The sequence below is a fragment of the Epinephelus moara genome, chromosome 5 (genome assembly GCF_006386435.1).
Source record: "Epinephelus moara isolate mb chromosome 5, YSFRI_EMoa_1.0, whole genome shotgun sequence".
Classification (NCBI taxonomy): Eukaryota; Metazoa; Chordata; class Actinopteri; order Perciformes; family Serranidae; genus Epinephelus; species Epinephelus moara.
Genome location: NC_065510.1, coordinates 21,344,972 through 21,367,529, shown reverse-complemented (window position 1 = coordinate 21,367,529; position 22,558 = coordinate 21,344,972). Strand labels below are relative to the sequence as shown.

At 41.3% G+C, this 22,558-nt stretch overlaps 1 protein-coding gene across 3 annotated transcripts in view; it reads left to right on the top strand.

The window, feature by feature from the left end:
- The first annotated feature begins 311 nt into the window (after positions 1-311).
- Positions 312-22,558, top strand: part of inpp4b (inositol polyphosphate-4-phosphatase type II B) — a 201,758-nt gene continuing 179,511 nt past the window's right edge. Inside the window, exons 1-2 of one of the 3 annotated variants that reach the window (XM_050044693.1) lie at positions 312-575; positions 7,766-7,810. In XM_050044693.1, the coding sequence (XP_049900650.1) occupies positions 491-575; positions 7,766-7,810 (130 nt within the window). In that variant the 5' untranslated portion in view covers positions 312-490. Of the gene's footprint in view, positions 576-7,765; positions 7,811-11,300; positions 11,508-22,558 lie in introns of those variants that run through there. The other 2 variants (XM_050044694.1, XM_050044695.1) reach the window with 2 other exon arrangements.

Genomic DNA, 22,558 nt, shown 5'->3' with positions numbered 1-22,558 from the left:
GCGCAGTGAGAAGAGAAGGAGAGAGACAGGCAGAGTTGTGTCTGTTTGGCTGTGTTGCGCTGTGCAGTCTGGTCTAGGTGCCCTACTGACAGCCCAAAGATTGATGGATAGACCTGTGTATCGCACATAACATCAATTCTGTGCTGCTTTCTCTTTCATTCTGAGTCTCACTCCCTCATCACTCCTCCCTTCCCCTCTCTTCTCCTGCTCTCCCCCTCCCTCCCTCTCTCCCTCCCTCCCTCCCCGCTGCTGCTCCAGGTCCCTCGCCGGTCCCTCTCTTCCGTATTAGTTTCCAAAAGGCATCTTTAATGCTGCCAGAGAGCGCGCTGTGAGGTAGCAAGAAAGCGAGGCGAGCGGATTGCTATCTTTGTGACAGCTTTTCCGCTTGGCAGGCTGCGTGTGAGCCGGGGAACTGGACTGGACTGTGGTGTTTCGTGGAGGAGGTGGGAGAGGAGGTGGGAGAGGGAGAACTGAGGGGCAAGCTGGACAGATGGAGGACGGCACCCAACAACTGGGACACTGCATGGTTGACATGAAGGAGCTGAGTGCCAACCCTGAAGGACTGACCGCTGCCGGTGAGCTCACTGCACTGTGTTGTCTGTCTGTCTGTCCCTTAATCTGTCTCCTCTAGCTCTCTCCTGTGTCCTTCCTCACACAGTAAAACTCTGAAACATCTTGTTTTCTGTTAAATTGATTCTGTCTCCTGCAGTATCCCACTGTTTTTATAAATACGTGTCCCAATGATGTCTAGTTTTTGCATATTTTCCCTCTGTTTGTGTTTGCAGTGGTTCTGTCTCTCTAAGACACACGCAGAGAGAGAAGGAGTGTGTGTGTTGGGGAGAGAGAAAGAGAGGGTGGAGGTACCAGTAAGAGTGAGAAAGGGAAACAGTATTAAATGTACACTGATCAATAATCACTGAATGAGTGAATTCGGTGGGGCGCCTTGGGGTCATGTTGTTGCAGTTATTACAAAAGAACATTAATTATACATTCCATTAGCATAAAGTGTTCACAGGTGAGTCCTGAAAATTACTAAATTAATTATTTAATTTTTAAATTCGAAATGAGTACACTGTGTCTCACCAGCCAGTTGATTCTGGAGTGCTAATGATTATTTGGAGCGATGTTATGTTTATAAGTTAATGGTCAAGTGTCTCGTCAAATTATTCCAGAGAATTTATTCTAAAACTTAGTGGCTGCCTTTTCGACAGGTTTCTGATGAGTGTTAGGCTCTTGCAGCGTGGTTGAATTAAAATCGCAAATTGTCTCAGAATGTGGTCAGTTCTGTCAGAGGAGCCTGCCTTACCTAATTTTGGGCAACACTGAATTTAATTTAGTGGCTCTGCAGAGTTTGAAGTTTGAAAAACACGGACGTGGCAACAAATTCTCACATCTGTTTGAGTGCCTGTGTGTGCATCCATGTTTCTGTCTGTGTGTGTCCTTTGCTTTTTTTTTTTACTGCAGTCATATTCCATACAGCCTGAATGTGTTGTCACTAATGAGCACTGGCAGAGGCAAACTAGATGTCTCAGTGCCCATCACAACAGGAGAATGCTAAAGAGATTAGCCATATCAGTGATGCCACAAAGCCTGCTCTCCAAGTTTAATACCTTTGCTCACCAAAAAGGACAGACACTGCATGCAGCGCCGCTAAGCATTTGCATTGGCATGCAAGCTCAACACCATCATCTTCCCCATGGGGATAAGTAAATGGAGGCGTACAAAGAGGAATGAAAGCGCAATTCATGATGCCTTGTCTCCTTTGCCTCGAACCACACAGATACACGCTGAACCAGCTTAAATGCACAATTACACACATGCTTACATGCAAACAAACACACACACACACACACACACACACACACACACACACACACAAGGGAATATCTAAACACGCATACACCAGCACATCCTCGCATGCATAGATGTAAGCACGCATGCACAGTCACACATGTGCTCATGCTTTTACAGTTATGACCTAATTGCGAACCCTGGATATGCGCTGCTATAAAATCACACAGTCACAGTTTGGCGATGACATCTGACAGGTGTGGGAGTGCTACAGTAATGACAAACACCTCACTGTACCTCTGTTGTGTTTTCCCCATGCATCCTGGGAGACAAAAGGGAAGAGCAAAGCACATAATTACCATGTTTGGCACGAAAGACAAGTTGACAACCCCGCATTATCAGTCGCAAGGTGAAATAGTTTATCTCCTCCTTCTTGACAGGAGAGAACAGTGGGTGCTGCTCAGTACTTATTAAGGTGGGACTGAGTTGGCATTTTACAAACTCCTCACCATAAGGGGTAAAATTATGTGATTTTATCTATTAAGTATTCATAACAGAATTGGTATAGGTGCATGTGGGTGTTCAACGAAAGCTGCAGCGTAATTGATGGATTTTTATCGCACAATGCTTGACATCACAAGACTGTTGTGGAGCAGAACGTATTCCCTCTGTGCCCTCGTTAACCCTCCACACTCCATCTCCCATCGACGCGACAGTCAAGACCTCCTCAGCACACCCAACTGATTCACAACACTTCATTAAACGCTGGCAACAAAACCATCTGTCCCCTCTCAATCTCCCAGGGCAGTAATGTGACGATAACTCACTCTCCCATTCAGCACCACTTGTCCTAATAGGATGCCTGTTTGTGCAAACATCAATCGTGTTAGCGGTATGTTAGCCTGGCTGATGAGTGAATCATCAGAAAGGATGTGCAGGTGTTGTTCAGGCAATTTAAACTACAGAATAGAGAAGAAAGTAAGATAGGACAAAAGGAATTGGAAGAAAGAAAGAGTGCAATTAGTATGCTTGTGATGTCGACTTGGTGGTGGTGTTTGTGGCGGAATGGTATATTGAGAGACGGCCAGTTATATCCCTAAAATATAAAATCCCACGGTGAGCCAGCCACCAAAGTGAATTATTAATATCATCTCAAAATCCAAAGTAAATGATATTCAAAATATAAACAGGATTTGTTCTTAGGCACAGGCTCTTATATGTAATATCTATTCATGAAGAGGATAAGCAGGAGTGATTAAGAATGTGTGCTTTACCCACTGCGAGAGGGTTTATCAGAGCTCTTTTTGGAAATTGCTTGATTTTCTTAGTTGAGCTGGAAGCACATGACGGAGACCGGAGCAGCGACGGGCAGCATTTTGGAGCTTTTCCACAATTATTTTTTGTGGAGTCAGGAATAAGGGAGCAATCCCATGTGAGATCTGTGCGCTCACTCCCCCACATTTCCTACTAGCTGGCGCTTGGTTATCACACTGTGCAGTGGGTGAGGAAGCAGGGCAATGAGAAGGGAAGAGGGTTAAATGATCATCTGCAAGACGGACAACTTAAGTCCCTGTACATTAATTAACTTTGTCATTCCAGAGGAATCACCTAGTCTGCTCACATCCTAATAAATTACCCTCTCCTCTCCCTTCAGCGTGCCTTTTTCCCTACTGATACCACCCGCAGACGGGGGGTGATAGATTGGAGGTACAGTGGGGCTGTGCTGTTATTTCTAGAGCCAGATGAAACTGCAGTATAGCGGGCGGGCACACCTCATTTGCTTTGGGCCCCTCTGGGAGTTACATCTGCATGTGCCGCCTGCCTGCCTGCCTGCCTGCCTGCCGCCTTGCTGAGCTTATTACCATATTCATAATGCCAGCAGATATCGATTTTAAATACCACACCTGTTCCACTTTTCTCCTCATACTTATCCACGCATTGGAGCAGGATCACCTGTGAGCTCCGGCGTAAAGGAGATGTGATTGAGATGGACAGTACAGGTGGTTGACCTTTCCCCGTGTAATGGCTAATCATTGTAATTAGACTTTGTGTATTTTTTTTTTGGTCAGCTTGGTTCTCACCAAGAGGTTAATGACATGCGGTGTGTTCAGTGCTCGAAGACAAGGACGGTGTCACAGTGTACATAACAGGTGTTCTGTCCTCAGGTTGTGTGCGCATAATTTGTCCATGATTTTAATAACTGTGGATGCAGAGTCACTGTGATCATGTGAACAACACTCACCAGAGCTGCACTATTAAATGTCATGTATTTGTACTCAAAGATGGAGCATAACCTGTGTTGCCTGTCTTATCATCAAAGCATCTGGCATGATTCTTCTATAAATACTTGACACACTCACAGGCTGCGCTCTGAAATTCAGACATCTTTTAACTCCAGTCCTCCCCCTGCTTCACTATCAAGCATATCTAGTTGCTTTCCCATGTGTGTATGTCTCATGATCAGTAGCCCCCAACCCATATCAGACCCAGACTCGGCTTTACGTCTTATCTGTATTCAATTAGTTCTGCAATGACAGATATTTTCCACCGCTTTCTACCGCTTTAGATAAGTTGGTGTCTTGCGCAGATGGAGTCCTCCAAAGTAACTGGGCTGCTCAAGTGACAGTCCCCTATGATGGCACCAGAGACAAGACCCAACAGCTGGCACCGTCTCAGCCCACCTAGCTAAAGGGCTTTCTGTTGCCACCACACAACATGTCATCCAGGCTTATTAAAGTTTCATCAGCACTCACAAGGAAGCCTTAGCGGTGACAACATGAAGAGACATGACCCCTGAGGAAAGGGATGATGATGATGATAGTAATGTGAAAACCAGATAGCAACACAGAAAGTATATTTACATGCATAATTACCCTGTTTGTGTAACTCCCTGTGTGCGTGTGTGTGTGTGTGTGTGTGTGTGTGTGTGTGTGTGTGTGTCCCAACGTACCCTCGTACTTCAACTACATGTGCATTTGATTAATTTGTGGGTTGCTGTAGTTGTATGCATAACAGATATTGCACTAAGTTTGCATAAGCCTGTTCATTCAAATGTAGCCTGTCCTGACAGCAGCTGACGAGCTAAATTCTCTGACACTTGAGCAAACACGTGGCAAATTGAGATTTTATTTAAAATTTTTGGCAACATATTCACTGAATTTAGATATGCACTGTAAGTTCCATGTGTTTTTTGTCAAGTTGCCGGGCATTTCTTCAGCCTCAGTAGGCAAGTCACTCTCAAGAGGGCACAAGTAATGCTAATGATCCCCAGACTTTTGTAGGTTTGTTATTAAATAGCAGTGCCCACATTGTTTGTTCTACATGACTTTAAATAAGACATACCAGAGAGTACATGTAAAAGAAGAAAAGAAACTGTACTGGTATTCATACTGTTGTAGTCAGAAACAACTTCTGGATACTGCTGAAAAAGAACCGCAACTTTTTGAAGAGATGATTTCATTTAAACACTCTATTTCTCAATGTGAGCAAGGCAAAACTCATAAAAATCATTAAACTAATTTATAAAGCAACTTGTGATAAATGATGTTGAAACTGAAAGAGTGGAATTAAATTTTTGAGAGTGATAATAGGTAGTTAACACATGATTTCCTGCGTAAATTAAGTAAAAATTCAGTCTTTAAATACTTAAAATACTGTAGTATGTCTTAAATCAATCTTCATTACATAGTTTATATTGTTTCCTGATAATTTCATGAGTCTCTTACTGTGATGAAGTATAGAGAAACATAAACTGTTTCTCAAATTAAATTCTTTTCAACCCTTGCATTTGAATTTACTATATAATATTCCACCCTAAACATGTTTCATAGCATTGCTGTGATCTTGAACAGCTCCACATTTATCCCCCCAAGATGGAAACAACAGCACAGAGACATGCAGCAAATCTGTGATGTTGTATAGAAGCATCTTTGAACTTTCACTGACAGTTAAAGGAAACCAACTTTCTCGATACCGTGGCATTACTCAAGGGAATTGTCAGTTATAAGGGTGGATTATCTGGGTCTTTTCTATTAGCATTCCTGTGCTTCAGCAGGAGGCTCCTATAGATATGAAAGTCATACGAGATCACAGGAAAACAACTGTTTAACAACTGCTAATTACACAGATGATTTGACTGCTTTATTTGCTCCACCTCAGGTTTCCTCAGCATTTGCTCTGATCATTTTTTTTCTTGGCAGGTGTTCCTTCTCTTTACAGAGGGCCAGTGGTTGGTGGTGTTACGTCTAGGATAGGCAGGTTTTATGTCTTTCCAGCATGCAGTCTTGTCTTGCACCGTTTCTTACTTTAAGATTGCATCATTTTGTTGTGTGATTGTTGTTTAGTCGGATCAAAGTAGACTTGTCCTCTGCAAAGACCTTGAAGTGTGATGAAAGGCTGTAGAAATAAACTGACCCAACTTGACATAGAAGCTGCCAAGAAAGCGCGTTGACTGAAGTAATTATAAAACACAAGTAAATCATTTTTAGTGAAGGATCCTCATTATATAAAATGACTATTACCGAAAGTCGTGTGGCTCCCATACATCAGTAAGCATCGAGTATCCATGGCCCATTAGTGGGGTTGATGAGCCTTAGAGAGGCCAATTGTGTCCAAGCACCCCAGGAAGAGGAGAGCGGCATTAAGTGGTTTAGGGCCCCTCTACGTGTTGCACCATCGTGCAGGTGTTTCATCTGTTTGGTTGTGTATCGGACTGGGAGAGTGATGAATGAGAGACAGCGTTGGCGCCAGATGATACAAGCAGTCAGTCCTTTACTCATCATTATGGCACAAACCCTCAAGGACAATGGATACCTAGATTCTCTTGTTTTGACACTTGCGAAGAATGCAGTGTGTTTGCATAATCTAAAATGAACAGTTACACTTATCACTGTGGCATTTTGGGATCCTGTCATGCTCCTGGCGTGCTTGAATACAGTCTCTAAAGATTTGTTTTTGTGCTGATTGAAATAGTTTCTGTCTCCAGTGGTGCCACATTGGAGGAAATTGATCAGATTTCAGCTCTTTTGTCTACTTTATATTCTGTGTCTATGGGCGATGTGGTTATCCCTTTTAATTTGAAGTAGAGGAATTCTTCTTCAGTGCTGAAAAAATTTGTAGAAAAAGTTGGTTGTATGAAAAATTATTTGCAACTATTTTAATAAGAAGAAAGGAAAACATGCACATTGACAGATAATTGCTAGCAAATTGTGAAAACTGGCTCCCTTTTTTTGTTTTTTTGTCTAAATTTAATGTTTTGGGGTGTCAGACTGGTCATACTGGAAAAAACATGTTAATTGAGGATGATCGCGTGGGCTCTGGGAAACTGTCATTGTTTTCTGACATCTTTTGACCAGAATATTAATTGATTAATCATAAAAGTAATTGTCAGGTTAATCCGTTTGTAAATTAATCAGTGGTAAACCCACACATGTTAAAGGTTCTGTAAGTGATATTCAGAGTGTTGATATGGCAGGAAACCACTCTTTGAAAAGATACAGTGGAGTAATGCCATCCTGAGCAAAGAGTAAAGCCATGCTACCTCTGTGTGTGTTGTCACCTGAGCTTCTCTGTGGTTTGGTGTGGTAAGTCGGTCTAGCTGTGCTCATCATTTGTACTGTGCTCATATGGTGGTTACCGCTAATATTGGGACAACGTCGTCACAGAAGCATAGGGCCCACCCTCCGGTTAACCCTGGTTAACACCTTTAGCTCCATTAGCACTGTTGCCGTTGTTTAACGCTGTTTATGGAATTAGCACTTTAGCTGCTAGCTGCCAGCTCAGCCACCTCCATGCTGTCCAGACAACTTATTTGCTCTGAATTTCACATAAAGCCCCTTTAAACCTAAGTAGAGTCAAACTGCAATAGTCAGTGCTATGATTCACTTTCAGTGTGTTATTTACTCGTTTCTTCCATTGTTCTAATGTTTATTTTTATCTCCCTCTCAATCTTCCTCTCCCTCTCTGTCTCTCTCAGGTGTTATTCTAACACCCAAGCTGCCTCAGGTGGAGTTCAGCCTTGGTAAGTCCCTGTGTTTACTCTGTGATTCAAGGGTCAATTTGGGGATATTCCACTCCCTCCTGACATCCTTGTAAGCACATTAAAGTAACATGGACTCGCTTGCATGGTTGCACACTTTCAGTAATGTCAGATCCCTCTTCCCTTGTCCAGAAACACAGCCAAGTTTCATGGCCTATCAGCCCCCGTGGCTAAAATAAATCCAAATGTAACTGTTGTAAACACACACAGCCAAACAGTCACATGCTGACAGTTACACTAATGCAGAAGTCAGTCAGAATTAGTGGCATATCTGCCGACATCCTTAATCTTTTCTCATTCTGACACATACACACGCCCCGAGTGCGGTTAGAAGGGACAACACAGAAAAAGGCAGAGAGAAAACATTACACAGAGTGGCGAGAGGGTCCTTTTGAACTTTTTTCGTGGAGATGGCCTCATTCATTTTTTATGGGACTGAGATGCTGGAATTCTATTTCGAGACAATTCATTGTGGCTCAGGTCAAGTTTCCTAAAGTGAAAATCCAAACAGAAATATTATTCCTGTGGTCTCTGACAGAGGAGACTGACAGCATCAAAGACTGGCGTCTTGGCTCCCTTGTCTCTAACTTTTGAGGCAACTGCAACAAAGACTCCCCACTGTTGCGCTCACAATAAACAAAGAACAACTGAATACAGATATTCCAGAAATGTGGCGACAATTTCTGTTTCATCTCAGTGGTATTAGGAAAGATAATGAACCCACAAATGTATCCTCCCTGGTGTCACATGATGACCCCCAGGCCTGGGCAGTGCTCAGTGTACATCTTGTGACCATTTAAAACAGTTTTCGGTGTGCTTAAACCTCAGCTGCATGTTGATACCTCATGAACACTCCTGAAAGTCCCATTGCTATTACACAGAGGGCAAAATTACAGTGAGCCATAAAGACATGTAATCAGAGTTCATTTATATAGAGAGTGTGTGGGGCTCAATAGGAGAGTCATTATCGAGAAAATATACACACACTCACAAGTGCACGCAGCTGGGTGTGTATGTGCACACGTCGTAGATACAGGCATACTAATAAATCCTGTAAAAAAATCTAATAAAGCCTTTGTAATGCTTGCTTTGGTTTCTAAATGTTCAATTTATTCGAATTTCTACTCAAATGATATTGTAGGTTGAGGGTTTGCACTTGAATAGGAAAACAATTTGAATGTAAATTATCTGTCATGGTGGAAAATACAGCTGACAGCTGGCACAGAGAAATGCCATGTCCCTCTTTAATTGCCCCGGTTGAATGTGTGCTCATGTGTGCTCAATGTACAGTACATCTGTCAAACCCTTAATGGCAGTGTTTAATTTCTATAATTTTTTATTATTAGATATGTGCATATTTTATTCCTAACGTTTATTGATCTCGATAAAGTAAAGTTGAATATGGTTTAAGCTCTGGAGGGAGGTCACATATTTAAATACTTGACATGTTTAAATGTGTAATGGATTCTTTTCAAGGAAAAATGAAATGGCGCTAAAGTCATTAATAAGAATAGTAGCCAAGCATTCATCCGACAGTCATTCACAATCCACAAGCTTCTATTAGGGCTCAGCAGCTATTAGCAGCTACCTCCTGGTAGCAGCCGTCGATTTAGAGCAAGGCAAGTCAAATTTAAAAAAGAATTTCCCTGCTGGAGAGATGGTCTTTTCACAAAGCTAGGCTGTCATTGCAGTAGAAAGACACAATTACTTTTGAAATTGGTGCTCCATGACCAGAGGAAACAGAAGAAAAAGGGCTGCAGCATTCACTTCTGCTCAAGATGTAAAAAACCTTTAACCACCAGAATGCACTGCGCCATACTGGACCGATATATGCTCCCGCTTGTGGGTGAAGTAATGTGTGTCTTCCGTCCGAATAACAATATGGCGGCTGGCTGGTAACAAAGATTTCGTATTATGTTTAAATAGAGGGCTAAAATATGTTTTTGAAAACATTTTAGTTGCAATAAATTGGCAATGTAGCAACAGAATCTTCGTTCATAGTTGATCAGTACTGCCTAGCGCTACTGTTTGATCTCAGTATTTTCAGCCTCTGTTTTTCACAATACAGGAAACAGTATGAAGTTCACTTCCTGTTCACAAACTTGCACAATTCAGTTAAACAGTGCACTAAAATATGTTTCTGGCATCATTTTAGGTGATTTTTTTGTGTCATAACGTGGAAGTACAATCTGTAGTTTCGAGCGATAGCCACAGAGCCAGTGAAAATTTCGCGTCATCCACCGGATTTGAGCTGGGAAATGAAAAGGGAGATTAAGGTGCTGGTAAGACGGAAGGAAATACTACACACTAGGGGTGTAAATCACCAGTTTCATCACATGATATTATATCGATTATTTGGAAATGGTACAATATTTTCCGATATTACAAAGACTGCCACAATATGATTTCGATTTGCAATCGATATTAGGCGATATTGAATGCCCGTTTAACACAGTCTGTCACAGAAGGCGCTGCCACCCCTTTCTTTTTTACTTTTGGCCATAAAAGATAAAAACAACACATAAATAATAAGAACAGTTAAGTTAACTTTAAACTGACTCCACTAACACAAATAAAACAGCAAATGGGAAAAGTTAACCTTCAGGGCTTTCTGTCAGAGAGACCGTCCTGGAAGAAATCTTTTTATTTTAACCCAACCATCATCTTTTTCATAAAACTTCAGGAATGTCTTGCTTAAAGCCCTGAGGACAAACTTCTCTAAACAGCCATAAAACAGATTAAAACAAGATCATTCAACAAGACAAACATTCAACTCAGAAATAACTGTCAAGGTTCATGGAAAAATTATTGTTTTTTGCTAGTCACCCATTATTAGCTTAAGCATATTTACATCGCATAAATTAGCCTAGCGCTTAGCAGACTTTTTTCCCTCTTCTCATAGCTTAACAGATTACATTTAAGTTATTATTTTTCTCATTCACCACTGGTTTAAGTCACTGCATCTCCCGTCAGAACAGCACGGTTTAATTTCAGCCTGCATGCACGTTTTTTCTAGCCAAGTGAGACGCTCGTCCAGGCAAGGTACGTGGTGTTTTATCTCGTAACGTCATTGTCTACATACACCATGTGCTCTGACTGTTGTCCTATATTTTCTCCAAAATCCCAAATTTTGCCACACTGCTGCTATTCCCGAGTACATAATGTTATCCTCATTGTCTTTCTCTTGGCTGTTTGCCATCTGCCTGCCGCTTTTTGACGGTGACACCGACTGTCAAAATAAAAGCCTATGCTAAAGATGACGATATGGATTGATGTTTTCCCTTTGCATTAGGGCCGTAACGGTGTCGAACTGTTCGGTACGCGACTTTCAGTTCGGCACAACCCTGTACCGAATTATTGGGCGCAGGATATTATTTTATTTTATTTTGTTTTATTTTAATTCCGTTTTTGCGAGCCGAACCATTTAAAATATCTATTTCCCCGACGGACATAACTGAGTGACGGACCGAGTCCGACCGTAAATCTCCGCTTTCACTTTGTGCAGCGCATTCTCGCATTTTGACAACATGGCAAGTGAGCCTGACGAACCTGAAGACCCACCCGCAAACCTTAAGTCCTCCGTTTGGGAACACTTTGGTTTCAGGGTAAAATACGAAGATGGAAATAAACAAGTTGACAAGACAAAAGCAGTGTGCCGACACTGCAGAACAGCGGTCGGGTATGTACTTGGAAACACGTCTAACATGCTAACGCATCTAAAGCGACACCACCCGAGTTTGAACGTTAACCGGCACGACTAGAAAAAGCAATCTGGTGCAAACTACGATATCGTCGTCGTTTAAAAAGAAAGAGCGTTTCCCTGACCATCGCGCTAAAGAAATAACCAACGCCATTGGAGTTGAGTAAAATTGTTTAAGCTGCACTTTAGATATAAGCATGTTTTGTTTACTGCACTTTAACAAAGTGGGAAAGCTAAGTAAGTTCCTAGTAAAACTGAATCTGAGCAGGCTTTAAAGCTGACCAGCTGCACTATACTTTTTATTTTAATTGAGTAAAACTGTTAAAGCAGAAATGTATATTTATATTTTTCATTCAAAAAATGTGTTAAAAAAACAGCAGGATTTTATTTTTCACTTTTATATTTCTATTTTCATTCAAACAATGTGAAAAAGCAGGATTTTATATATATTTGTTTCATTCAAAAATTGTGTAAAAAGAGTTAACTGCTGTGGTGGTATGTTTTAATAAGGTTACCAATAAGTAAAAGATATTTAATAGTTGTCTATTTTTTTCATTACTGTACCGAAAAAAACCAAACCGTGACTCGTGTACCGAGGTACGTACCGAACCGAGATTTTTGTGTACCGTTACACCCCTACTTTGCATCATTAAATCGATAAATCGATCTAGATGGATGGATCGTCACACCCCTAATAGACACATTGTGATGATACACAACTGGTTGGAAATCAGCAAACTATCTCATGAACACTGTTGGGCAGTAACGCGTTATTAGTAACGCGTTACAGTAATGCCGTTAGTTTTGGCAGTAACTAATACTCTAAAGCATTAGTTTTTAAATTCAGTAACTCAATTACTGTTACCAAATGGTGCGTCACAAGCGGTGAGTCACTGTCGACCTGCTGGCCTCACCACAGTGTTGTACATTAAGCGGTAGCGCTTCTGTAGATTTTTAGTCCCAGTAACGTTATATTCAGTGACATGATATCCATTTTTATCCCGAGGAAGCTTTTGTTGTGGACAGACAATGTCTGCGGTGGGCGACAGACTCGACATCATCATGTAGCTCTACAAATGTTCTCTAGCTCATTTTCCATATTTGTATCCAAGTACCGTAGTTGTAAAACGTTTAGCTGCCTGACAGTGAGTGACTCCACTGTAGAAGACGGTTGCATGTTTCCTATACCGTTTAATTGTTTTGTCAAGTTGTAGTCTAACAGTCCCTTGGTTAAACTCCATCCGCTGTCGCTTTTAGGCGATGTAGCTACGAGCCAATACAGTTATGAAATGTTTTGGTGCAGGGCTGAGTTTCCCAAAACATCAATGAACATTGTCTTCTTTGTGGCTTAGAAAAACTACACTGCAAAAAAGAAAAGCACCTAGCGCCCTCTAGTGTCCCCACTCAGTCATCTACAGCCAGGACATACTCAGAGTATAGATGACACTAGTGCGCGTGCCTCAAGGTCATGGCATGATGGCGAGCCAAGACGAGAGTCCTAACAACCTTTTACAAGCAGACCTGAATCTGACAGCCCACACAAACTATTCAGTAGCTAAGATACAGTACTAATTATTCAAAGGCAGCAAAAAATAAATAAATATTTTGAGGCTGCTTTTGAAAGAAGCAGTTGGAGAAAATCTAAAGTCTTCAGTAAGGTTATTTGAGCAACTTGGCGCACAAAAACCAAAAGCAGCTTCACTTTCAGTTGAACTTAAGTAAATCAAATGACTCCAGAGGTCCGGGTGATTTGTAGCTTTTGAGCATGTTGAACTCACTTTGTGTAGGAAGGCTGTTCAATGTGTCTTATATTAGCAAGAAAACTTAAACTGCCATTTCAGTTATTTGAGGAGAGGTGAGATGTACAGTACTTCCTGTTGTAGTCCCTGTTAAAACTCAAAATCAACAGGGAACTGAGTGTAGGGAGTAATTATTGATTGTTAATCATGTGCACATGTCCTTGTCTTTGTGTGTGTATAGGAGTGGGGCCCAACTTTTGCAATAAACTTTGCAGCTAATTAACATTTAATTACATCACTGAAGACAAACATGGTGTTTAGGGGAAGAAGGCTGCTGGTAGATGGCAATGATTAAAGGAGCATCCCACTGATTTAACACATGAAGCTCCATTTACCCGTTACAAGGAACATCACTCAGCCTGTGAGAACAGATGTTTAGTGTTTGTCTGTGGTTCTAGAGCGAAATCTCTAAAGTGTGAAAAATGACTCAGATGATGTCATCGGGGTTATTTCGGCTTATTAGAAAGCCCATGGTACAAACTGAAGGTGTGGAGTTTGAAAGAAGTGACCACTAAGGAGGTAATGGGGGCTTTTTATTGTGCTTACATGTCTCCATGCTTCCCTGCCTTGCGTCTCTTCATAGCATCTTAGCTCCTCTCAGCAAGGATGTGAGCGACAAATGCAAGGAAGAGATGCAAGAGCGGAGGAGTCGAAACTGCCAAAGGAGGAATCCTTGGTTCTGTATTCAGCCATAGTGAGTCAGTTACTGTCCCACATATAGAGGTGTGGTATTTATATGTCACATCACTTATAGGGTACACTTGTGTTTCCTCGCTCTAAGCTCCTACAGAAGCCTCTTCTCTCCTTGTTCCTTGTCTCCTCAAGGTGCATATAAGGGATTGGAAGATCCTCCATGATGGCAGAGGGGAATGATTTGCGGGTCACAGAGAAAAGAGATGAGGAGGCTAAAGTTAGCATAATCAAAAAAAGCACCCAATAAGGTTTGAAGTAAAGTTTCTATCCAGTTGCATTATGGGAAATGCAGGATCTGGAATGTATGGAGCCTGACCCAACGTACAGACTAAAAGTCAGGATATCTCAGCATTGTTCTTTTTTAAGTCTGTCTCTCATGTGTCCCCCAGTTATAAGGAAGTGCAGTAGCAGGTCATCGGAGAACAGATTTTTAAAAAAAATCACAAATGCATGCATCTATCTGGTCAGCAGAACTTCTGAGGTCTTCGCTGCAGTCAGTACAATACCTTAAACTAGACAGGTGAATTTCAAAGTCATGAATTAATGCTCCTTAAAGCCCCACAGTATTACCAGGTAATACCAGGTAATATTATTGTCTCAGAGGAGCATTTGTTTCAACAGTCAGTACACAGAAACATACAGATACAGACACAGAATCTATATATATATATGCATCCAGTTGCAGGCCTCAGATTTTCACTGCCAGTGATTGCTTTCTGTAAATGTTGTGCAGATGAAAGAAGTAAACAATTTAAACTTGAACTTAGCGGCGTCATTGAGGCAGATTGTTCAGGGCTGCTCCTGCAGAGAGGCCAAAACTCCTACTAAAGCGATCTCTTCTTCATTTAAGAGTCTTATATCTTCACCTAGATGGAAGTAATGTGAAGTGTTTGCTGTAGCTGTTGGTTAATAACAAATTATATAGAGCCTCTCAGCTTATGTGGACTAATTAGAGAAACTCCATCCACTAGCAAGATGGATAACTAGATTTGCCTCATTCACCAGCCAAAAAAACCCCAATAGTGATCTATCTATCAGTGCATAAAAAAAAATGATTCCCCCCCTCTGACTAAGAGCACAGGCTGAAAACATTTCCTCCTTCCTTCTGCATGGATACAGTAGAATACAGTGGTCAGACTCATCACTAGCTGAATTTTACTACTGCAGCTTAGGGCTTATTTTTCAAAACCAAAAATAATGAGGGGATTTGTGTGTGTTGGTGTTTGCCTCTGTTTTGACACTGTGTCATAAAAATCTGATGTGAAAAATCTTCTCTACCCCAAATGTAAGATATAAACAAACAAACTCACCAGTGAAATTTAAATGTTGTGCACGTTTCTGTCACTTAAAATACCAGCCAATTTAAAACGGTGACTCCTGTGTCTTAGCTGAGACAGTCAGTAGGAGAATTATTTCATTTTTATATCTTAAGTCAACCCTTGGATGAGAAGAAATATTAATAAAACTTATACTTAATTATTTATCTTGTTATGAGCCCCAAGTACCATTTCACTTTAAAAACTTGCTCTGAGATTGCTTTCAGGGGAACACAGGTCTCCTTCTGGGGAGCTAAGTCCCGCATGTCTCCCTCAAAACTTGAACACCGAGTAAGATGCAGCAGTACTGCGGAAGTGAGAGACTCTAAGGAGGCTTTCGCATCAGGGACGCGGGCCTGGATCTGAGTACACTTGACCTGAAAGTCCAGTTTATTTGATAAGTGTTAATACTGTGTATCGTACCTGGGAACAGTACATCGATTGCCTGAATACAGTTAATGTTTACTTGGGTACAGTTTGCAGGAGGTGTAAAAACTGACTGTACCAAAACACAAAAGTAGACTGCTATTTAACGTGAGTAGTAGGGTTAGTTAATGAACTCGGTACTTTTAAGGGTACCGTCTGAATTACGTCAGCACGACTGAGTACTGATTTATGTTTAATCCATCTGTGCCAAATTTCAATACCTGAGAACTCAACTGGGTGAAACCGCCTGATAGACAAGAGGCACAAAGTGCCCCAGAGCCTGGAAGCCAGCCACGGAGCTCTGGGGGCTGGCAAGAGAGCTCCGTGAAAGCCGCTGGGTTCACCTTCAGACAGGAGGTGGAAGCACCCAAAAGCTGGGAAGCCAGCCACAGAGCTCTGCGGCCGTTTTGTTTACCCAGCGAGCCAAAACTATCACTGCAGCACCGATTTGGGATAGTTTTGGCGTCTGGCCTATTTTCTTTTTTATATTATTTTAGTAATAGCCTAGTATCACTGCTAGATGAGCGCGCGCATGCACACACACACACACACACACACACAGTATGACAGCAAAGATAAGCTCTGTGTGATTAGAAAAGAGCAGAAGGGCAGAATTGCGTTTTAGTCTACTACGTCACCCCTGCTGTTTGTTCAAAAATACATTCATGTCAGAGTCAAGACTAAGAAAGGTCCCATGGGGTATCGGTATGGGTTCAAATATGAATGATTCCCAACCCTAGTTAGTCGCAGACAGAAAGTAACATTAGACTTGCAAAGGCATTTTTCAGTGCTGATGTTCGCCACTATTGATAATAATGAATTAATTTGTAAAGTGCTTGCAATCAAAGTGCTGTACATCATTAAAAACAGAAGGGTTACTGAGAAGAGTATACAATAAATAAAACAATAAAACAATGACAGACAACAATAAACAGACAAATCAAGACTTATACACAAAAGTGAACAAATGGGTCTTTAGCTTTGCTTTAAATACATCAGCTGCCTGCCTTATACCAATAGGTAGACTATTCCACAAGGTTGGTGCACGAAAAGTTCTGTGGTGCAATGCCATTCACAATTTTAGTCTGCTATAACCTCTGCCGGAAGCCAATGGAGCGAAGCTGACACGGGAGTAATATGCTCATATTTACCCATTTCGGTCAGAACATGAGCTGCTGCATTCTTTACCATCTGAAGACCCCAAAAAGTCATCTTTGGCAAACCCTGACAGATGTGCATTGCAATAATTTAGCTGTGATGTAACAAAAGCATGAACAAGGATCTTAGCATCCTTAAATGAAAGGATAGGTCGAATCTTAGTAATGTTTCTTAGGTGAAAAAAGGCCACTCTGGTCACCTCCTTTATTTGAAAATCAAACAAGAGGGTCTGATCTTAACACATCATACAGCTGCTTTAGTTTTGCAGGACCAATAATCATTATTTCGGCCTTAGCCAAGCTAAGTAACAGGAAATTTCTAGATAACCATCTCCTAACTGCAGCTACGCAGGTCTCAAGTTTAGTTATATCTGACCCATTTTGAAGGGTAATAGACATATACAACTGTAAATCATCTGCATAACAATGAAAACAAATCCCAAATGAACATAAGATCTGACCCAAGGGTGCCAAGTAGAGAGAAAATGCAGTGGACCAGGTACAGACCCCTGATATGTGCTCGGCACCCTCTGATCTCATCTTCTGAGCTACTTGGCCATGGGTGATAATGTAGGAAGGCAGGCAAAAGGGTTGTTCTTGACATTGTCTAAATACTAACCATAGTGGGTGTAATGCAAAGGTTGACTCCATTGTATGGGCTCGGGATCTTGCAATTGCCACTCTTTTCTACACTGTAGCGACAACGTAAACAACAGTCACATTGATGATGATGCAGATGTACTATGGAACGGAAGATTACTAATGGGAAAGCTGAGTGGCAAGGGAGTGAGGAGTGGGACAATGGACTTGGGCATGTTACGAATCAGTCGTACCTAAATATTGCTTCATACAGGTGTGCTGTCAGTGTATATACAGTTAGGCACATTTATACACTAATGCCTACACAGACAAGAACTTAACAGCAGTGTATTCAAGTTTTAAATATTTCATGCACTTGTCTCTACTTCAGTTTTTTTTTATTCTTTTATCAGAGTGTCAGCGTAAATGATGGACGTGAAATGTTGAATATCAGGTCAATTCTGTGCCATGATTAACCACAGTAAAAGTAAAAGCTGACTTTTTATTTCTACAAAGGCTTTTGCAGACGACTTTTGTTCTTTTTCAAGTAATGGTCTCGGTTCTTTACAGAAGAGACACAGTGGAGTTTCAAAAAGATTATTTTTTTTCAAAGTGCATTTGTAATACTCCTCAACAGTGTTTGAGCCCGAGTGTTACAAGACGGAAGGTTTAAAAATACATTGTCAGTATTCAAACCAAAAAAACTTTCCCCTTTAATTTTGTATTTTTTGCATAAATATCAGAAGTAAAGATCTAAATTTGCTGTTAATGTCAGCTTGACAAATGCACTTTGAATTATACACAGCTCCCTTCCCATATGAAACAACAAATTACAGGCATTATATTAAAGTACATCATATGCTTGTCAATATCGTATAAATTTACATGAGTGATAAGCGGCCCCGTGCAGCAGGTGAAGGACTATTTATCACAACATGACAGCCCCGGTTTTCCCTCAGCTTTCCCCAGACCCACTGACAAACAGGTGTGCAAATGGCAGCGCATGCGAATAATGTTGTCAAATTAATTGAAGCGTTGAAATAATTATCATGATGAATAAGCGTCTTCTGGAGATGAGCATATATTCCTGTCTCCTGTGGCAACTCCCAGGGCTCCCCGCACGATTAAATGGAATTTGGATTCATTGTGGGGTCTCAGAGGCCCGCTGCATTAAAACTCATTTCCAGCAAATTCATCTTGAAAGAGCTCAGCATACTCCAATCACACAAAATAAATACAGCATAGTAATTGAGGCCTCCAAGGATGGGCAAACATTATTACTCCAATTGCTCAATTGTTATGGTAATTTAGAAATCAGTCTCAGTATACTTTGGTAGTTGAGTCGCTTGAGACTAAAATTGCAAGTCATGTCATTGTTGAATTAATTCTCACCTAAGCAAAGGCAGGTGATTCACTCGTAAATGACCGAAAATCTACAAATATAATGTTCTTTAAGGCACTCTATCATACGCTCAATCCATTATTTGAATCTCTCCAACTTTAATAGACCAAACTCTTCTTTCTTCCTTCCATGTCACTCCGTCATTATCCCCCCTCTCACTCAGGCTTCCTTCCTCAAACTCAGACTGCCTCTCTAAGGGACTTTCTCGTCCTTTCCCTCTGTCACCCTCTTTATTTCCTTTTCCTGCCACCCCCACCCAGCATCATAATAGCTCTGACCTTAGAGGGTCAGTCGAAGTGTCATATCCCTGTAAGAGAGCCAGTCCTGTGATGCATGGTTGGGCACCCAGTTCCATTTCAATCACCAGTCTGGCTGTGGTTAGCTGTGCAGCGGGGTAGGGAAGATCCCTCAGGCCAGTCAAATATACGTCCCCTGAGGAGACTGATGAGGACAGTCAGTGACTTATCTGCAGTATCCCATCTTAGCTTGTGTGTAAAAAAAGGAAAATGATTTTAAAATCATGGGGAAAAAAGAGAGAGAGAAAGTCAGTGTGATTTAGAGAAAGGTAGCAAAAAAATGGGATGTTAGGAGGTGATGACATGATGAAACAGATTGAAAGGTTTTTCCTTTCAGTCTGTTTCATCATATCATTGATCAAATCATCGATCAAGCTCTTTGGAAATCTTTGTGGCCTCTAGTGATTATGTTCGTGTGTGTCATAGGCGTCAGTTGCGAATGGCGAGGTATGGCAGCTGCTTAACCTTGGAATCAGTTTTTAAAAAATTAAATGAAAATAAGAAACTAATGTCACCTGTAGTGCCTTAAAATTGGAAATTACATCTCCCTGGGTATATAAAGATACATAGCCCATTATTTTTGCATGTTTTGAGTGTTTGCATGTGCATTTCCTATTAGTAATACGTAATCTGGTAACACATAGTTAAACTCATCAGCATCACCAAGAAGAAAAATCAGAGGCTAGGTAGTTTGTATGTAACAAGCATCAAACAACAGATGAAACCAAAAAAAATATCAGTTGATGGTCCATAATATGCTGTCAGTGAATTGGAGTGTCATTAATTAAACTTGTTTGTTCCTCCATTACTTGCAGCAGTGTGTTATGAAAGAATTTAGCCCAGCTAACAGCCTGTAAAAATTCATTTCCTTTCATTCATTTATTCATTTTCTATAACCGCTTATGCTTGTACAGGGTCGTGGGGGGGCTGGAGCCTATCCCAGCTGTCATTGGGTGAGAGGCAGGGTACACGCTGGACAGGTTGCCAGACTATCACAGAGCTGACACATAGAGACAGACAACCAATCACACTCACATTCACACCTACAGGTAATTTAGTCACAAATTAACCTGCATGTCTTTGGATTGTGGGAGGAAGCCAGAGTACCCAAAGATATCCCACGCTGACACGGGGAGAACATGCAAACTCCGCACAAAACAGCCCCAGCCGGTGGATGTGAACCCAGAATCCTCTTGCTGTGAGGCAACAGTGGTAACCACTGCACCACTGTGCTGCCCACATTTCCATAGTTTGAGTGAGATTTGCATTTTGTTTTTATATTCCAACAAAGGCCTCAGTCAGAGCAGTTTTAGTGCATCTTTTTTTAGACGTCATAGAATCACTTGTCCTTAGCTTAACCCTGTTTTGCTGTGACGCAAACTCACAGATCTGTACCTTAAACCTGCATAAATTATGGATCAGTGGAGGGCACTCGGGGACCGGACACAGGAAAAGGGACTGTGTGAGTACATGAGAACCTTAGGAGACACCCTGGAGAGTACGACCAGCTGGTCCAGGAGCTTTGCCTTGCATGATGGTCAGTTCAAGGCTTATTTCAGGATGAGTCAGAGACAGTTTGACAATCTGCTATCGTTGTTGGCCTAATTACAGTTGGAAAAGGTAGTTGAGGCTACAGTTTGTTAAGATATGTCTTGCAGCTTGCCTAGAAGGGCAATAATGAAAATGAGCTCCCATTAGCTTAGCACTGTACGCTACCACTTGTTGTCATCGCCACCACAGAAGGCACACCTCTCAAATCATCTGATTGGAGAATGGGTAAAAAACGCCAATGATGCTTTTCCACTCTGAGGTGACATTTTTTTAAATCGAGGCATTCAGGGCACTCCTGCAAAAACATGAGGCGCATAGAGCGGGAAAACAGGAGTTGCTCAGACACCCAAAAGCAGTGAGTAAAGCGCTTTACTTTGGTACAAAACAGTTTCAAAAAGTCGTCCCTAATTCAATGTATTTTTGTTTTGTTTTCTAACTATCTATAATTAGACCTCTACACTCTACACTTGCATGTACTTGCGCAGTACATGCAAACATTTGGCATTGTTAATGTGAGAGAGAGCTATATGTCTGTAAAATCAATTTTCAATAGTATCAATTATATGTATGCAGGTCTGTAAACAGTCAAACACCTTTTGCGCCTAGAGTGTTGACACAACAGACCCCCAATCGCAGGCACACAGATGCTTTTTCTATGAATATCAGTGCCTATGAAGGTATTTTTCACGACTCAGTTTTGGTTGTGCCTGCACGCAAACTCCTCTGCTTCAGCCTTCCTCCTGCATAAGCAAATGTGAGACCTTCTTTAATGTGAATCCAAAAGACCTGGCGCCAGGATCTTGAAGAGAAAAAGGGAATGTGGAATCAGAATAGCCCCTAAGAGATATTACATGCACAAGCTCTGCTGCAGTGCAAAATATTCTACAGCTCGGTTTTGTAGCCTTTTCCCCACAACAGTTGCTAAGAGAGGCAGAGGCTCTGAATGTGACTGTCATTCGTACTATCAGCAGTCGTAAGCATGTTTGCTGTCTTCTTTATTCCTCAAGTAAGTCTTTCTAGCTTGGCAGACACGGCACAGATGATGCCTTAATTCTAACACCAATTTGGTCACCGCTGATTTATTTTAGAATAGGGCTAATTTACCAAAACCTCACTGGGACATTTGAATGGATTTCTGGCATTTGAGAAATTTTGGTTGACTTGCAGTTTAAGCAGTGCCAAGGTCAGCTCTCCCACGACTGCTGTCTCGAGATTCATCACAAGCTGTGGTGAGATTATTGGAGCATTTTACAGGTTGTGATTAACGGTTTCCTTCATTATGCTGTGATAAAAATAAAACTCAAAACTGCTTCAAAACAGACCATATTGTCTGCGTCTTTCCAGCCATCTGCGGGCCCATATTCACCTTGTTTTCTTCTTTCTTTTAGTTAAAAGTAAAATGCTCAATGTTGCCTCTCTTCTTCATGGAGGCAGCTATCTTGTTTGAATAAACCTTTGTGTAAGCATCCTCGCAGTGATCACTCGATTGATCTGTGCACTGTGAGCATAGCATTATAGCATAGCATAAGTCATAGGAGGTGTAGTGTGATTAAAAGAAATCTACAGTGTCTGCCCAGCTTAAAGAAGCAGTGTGTAAGATTTAGGGGGATTTAGTGGCATCTAGTGGTGAGGATTGCTAAATATACCCAGCTGAAACTTTTGGTAATAATTCCTTCAATGTTCATTGTTGAGGAGTTTTTTACTCTAAGCCACATTATCCGCAGAGCTCTCTTACTCTCCAAAACAAACGGAGCAAGTGATTAAAACCAGTAAAAACACTGAATAAAGCAGTTTCACATTACAAATCAATG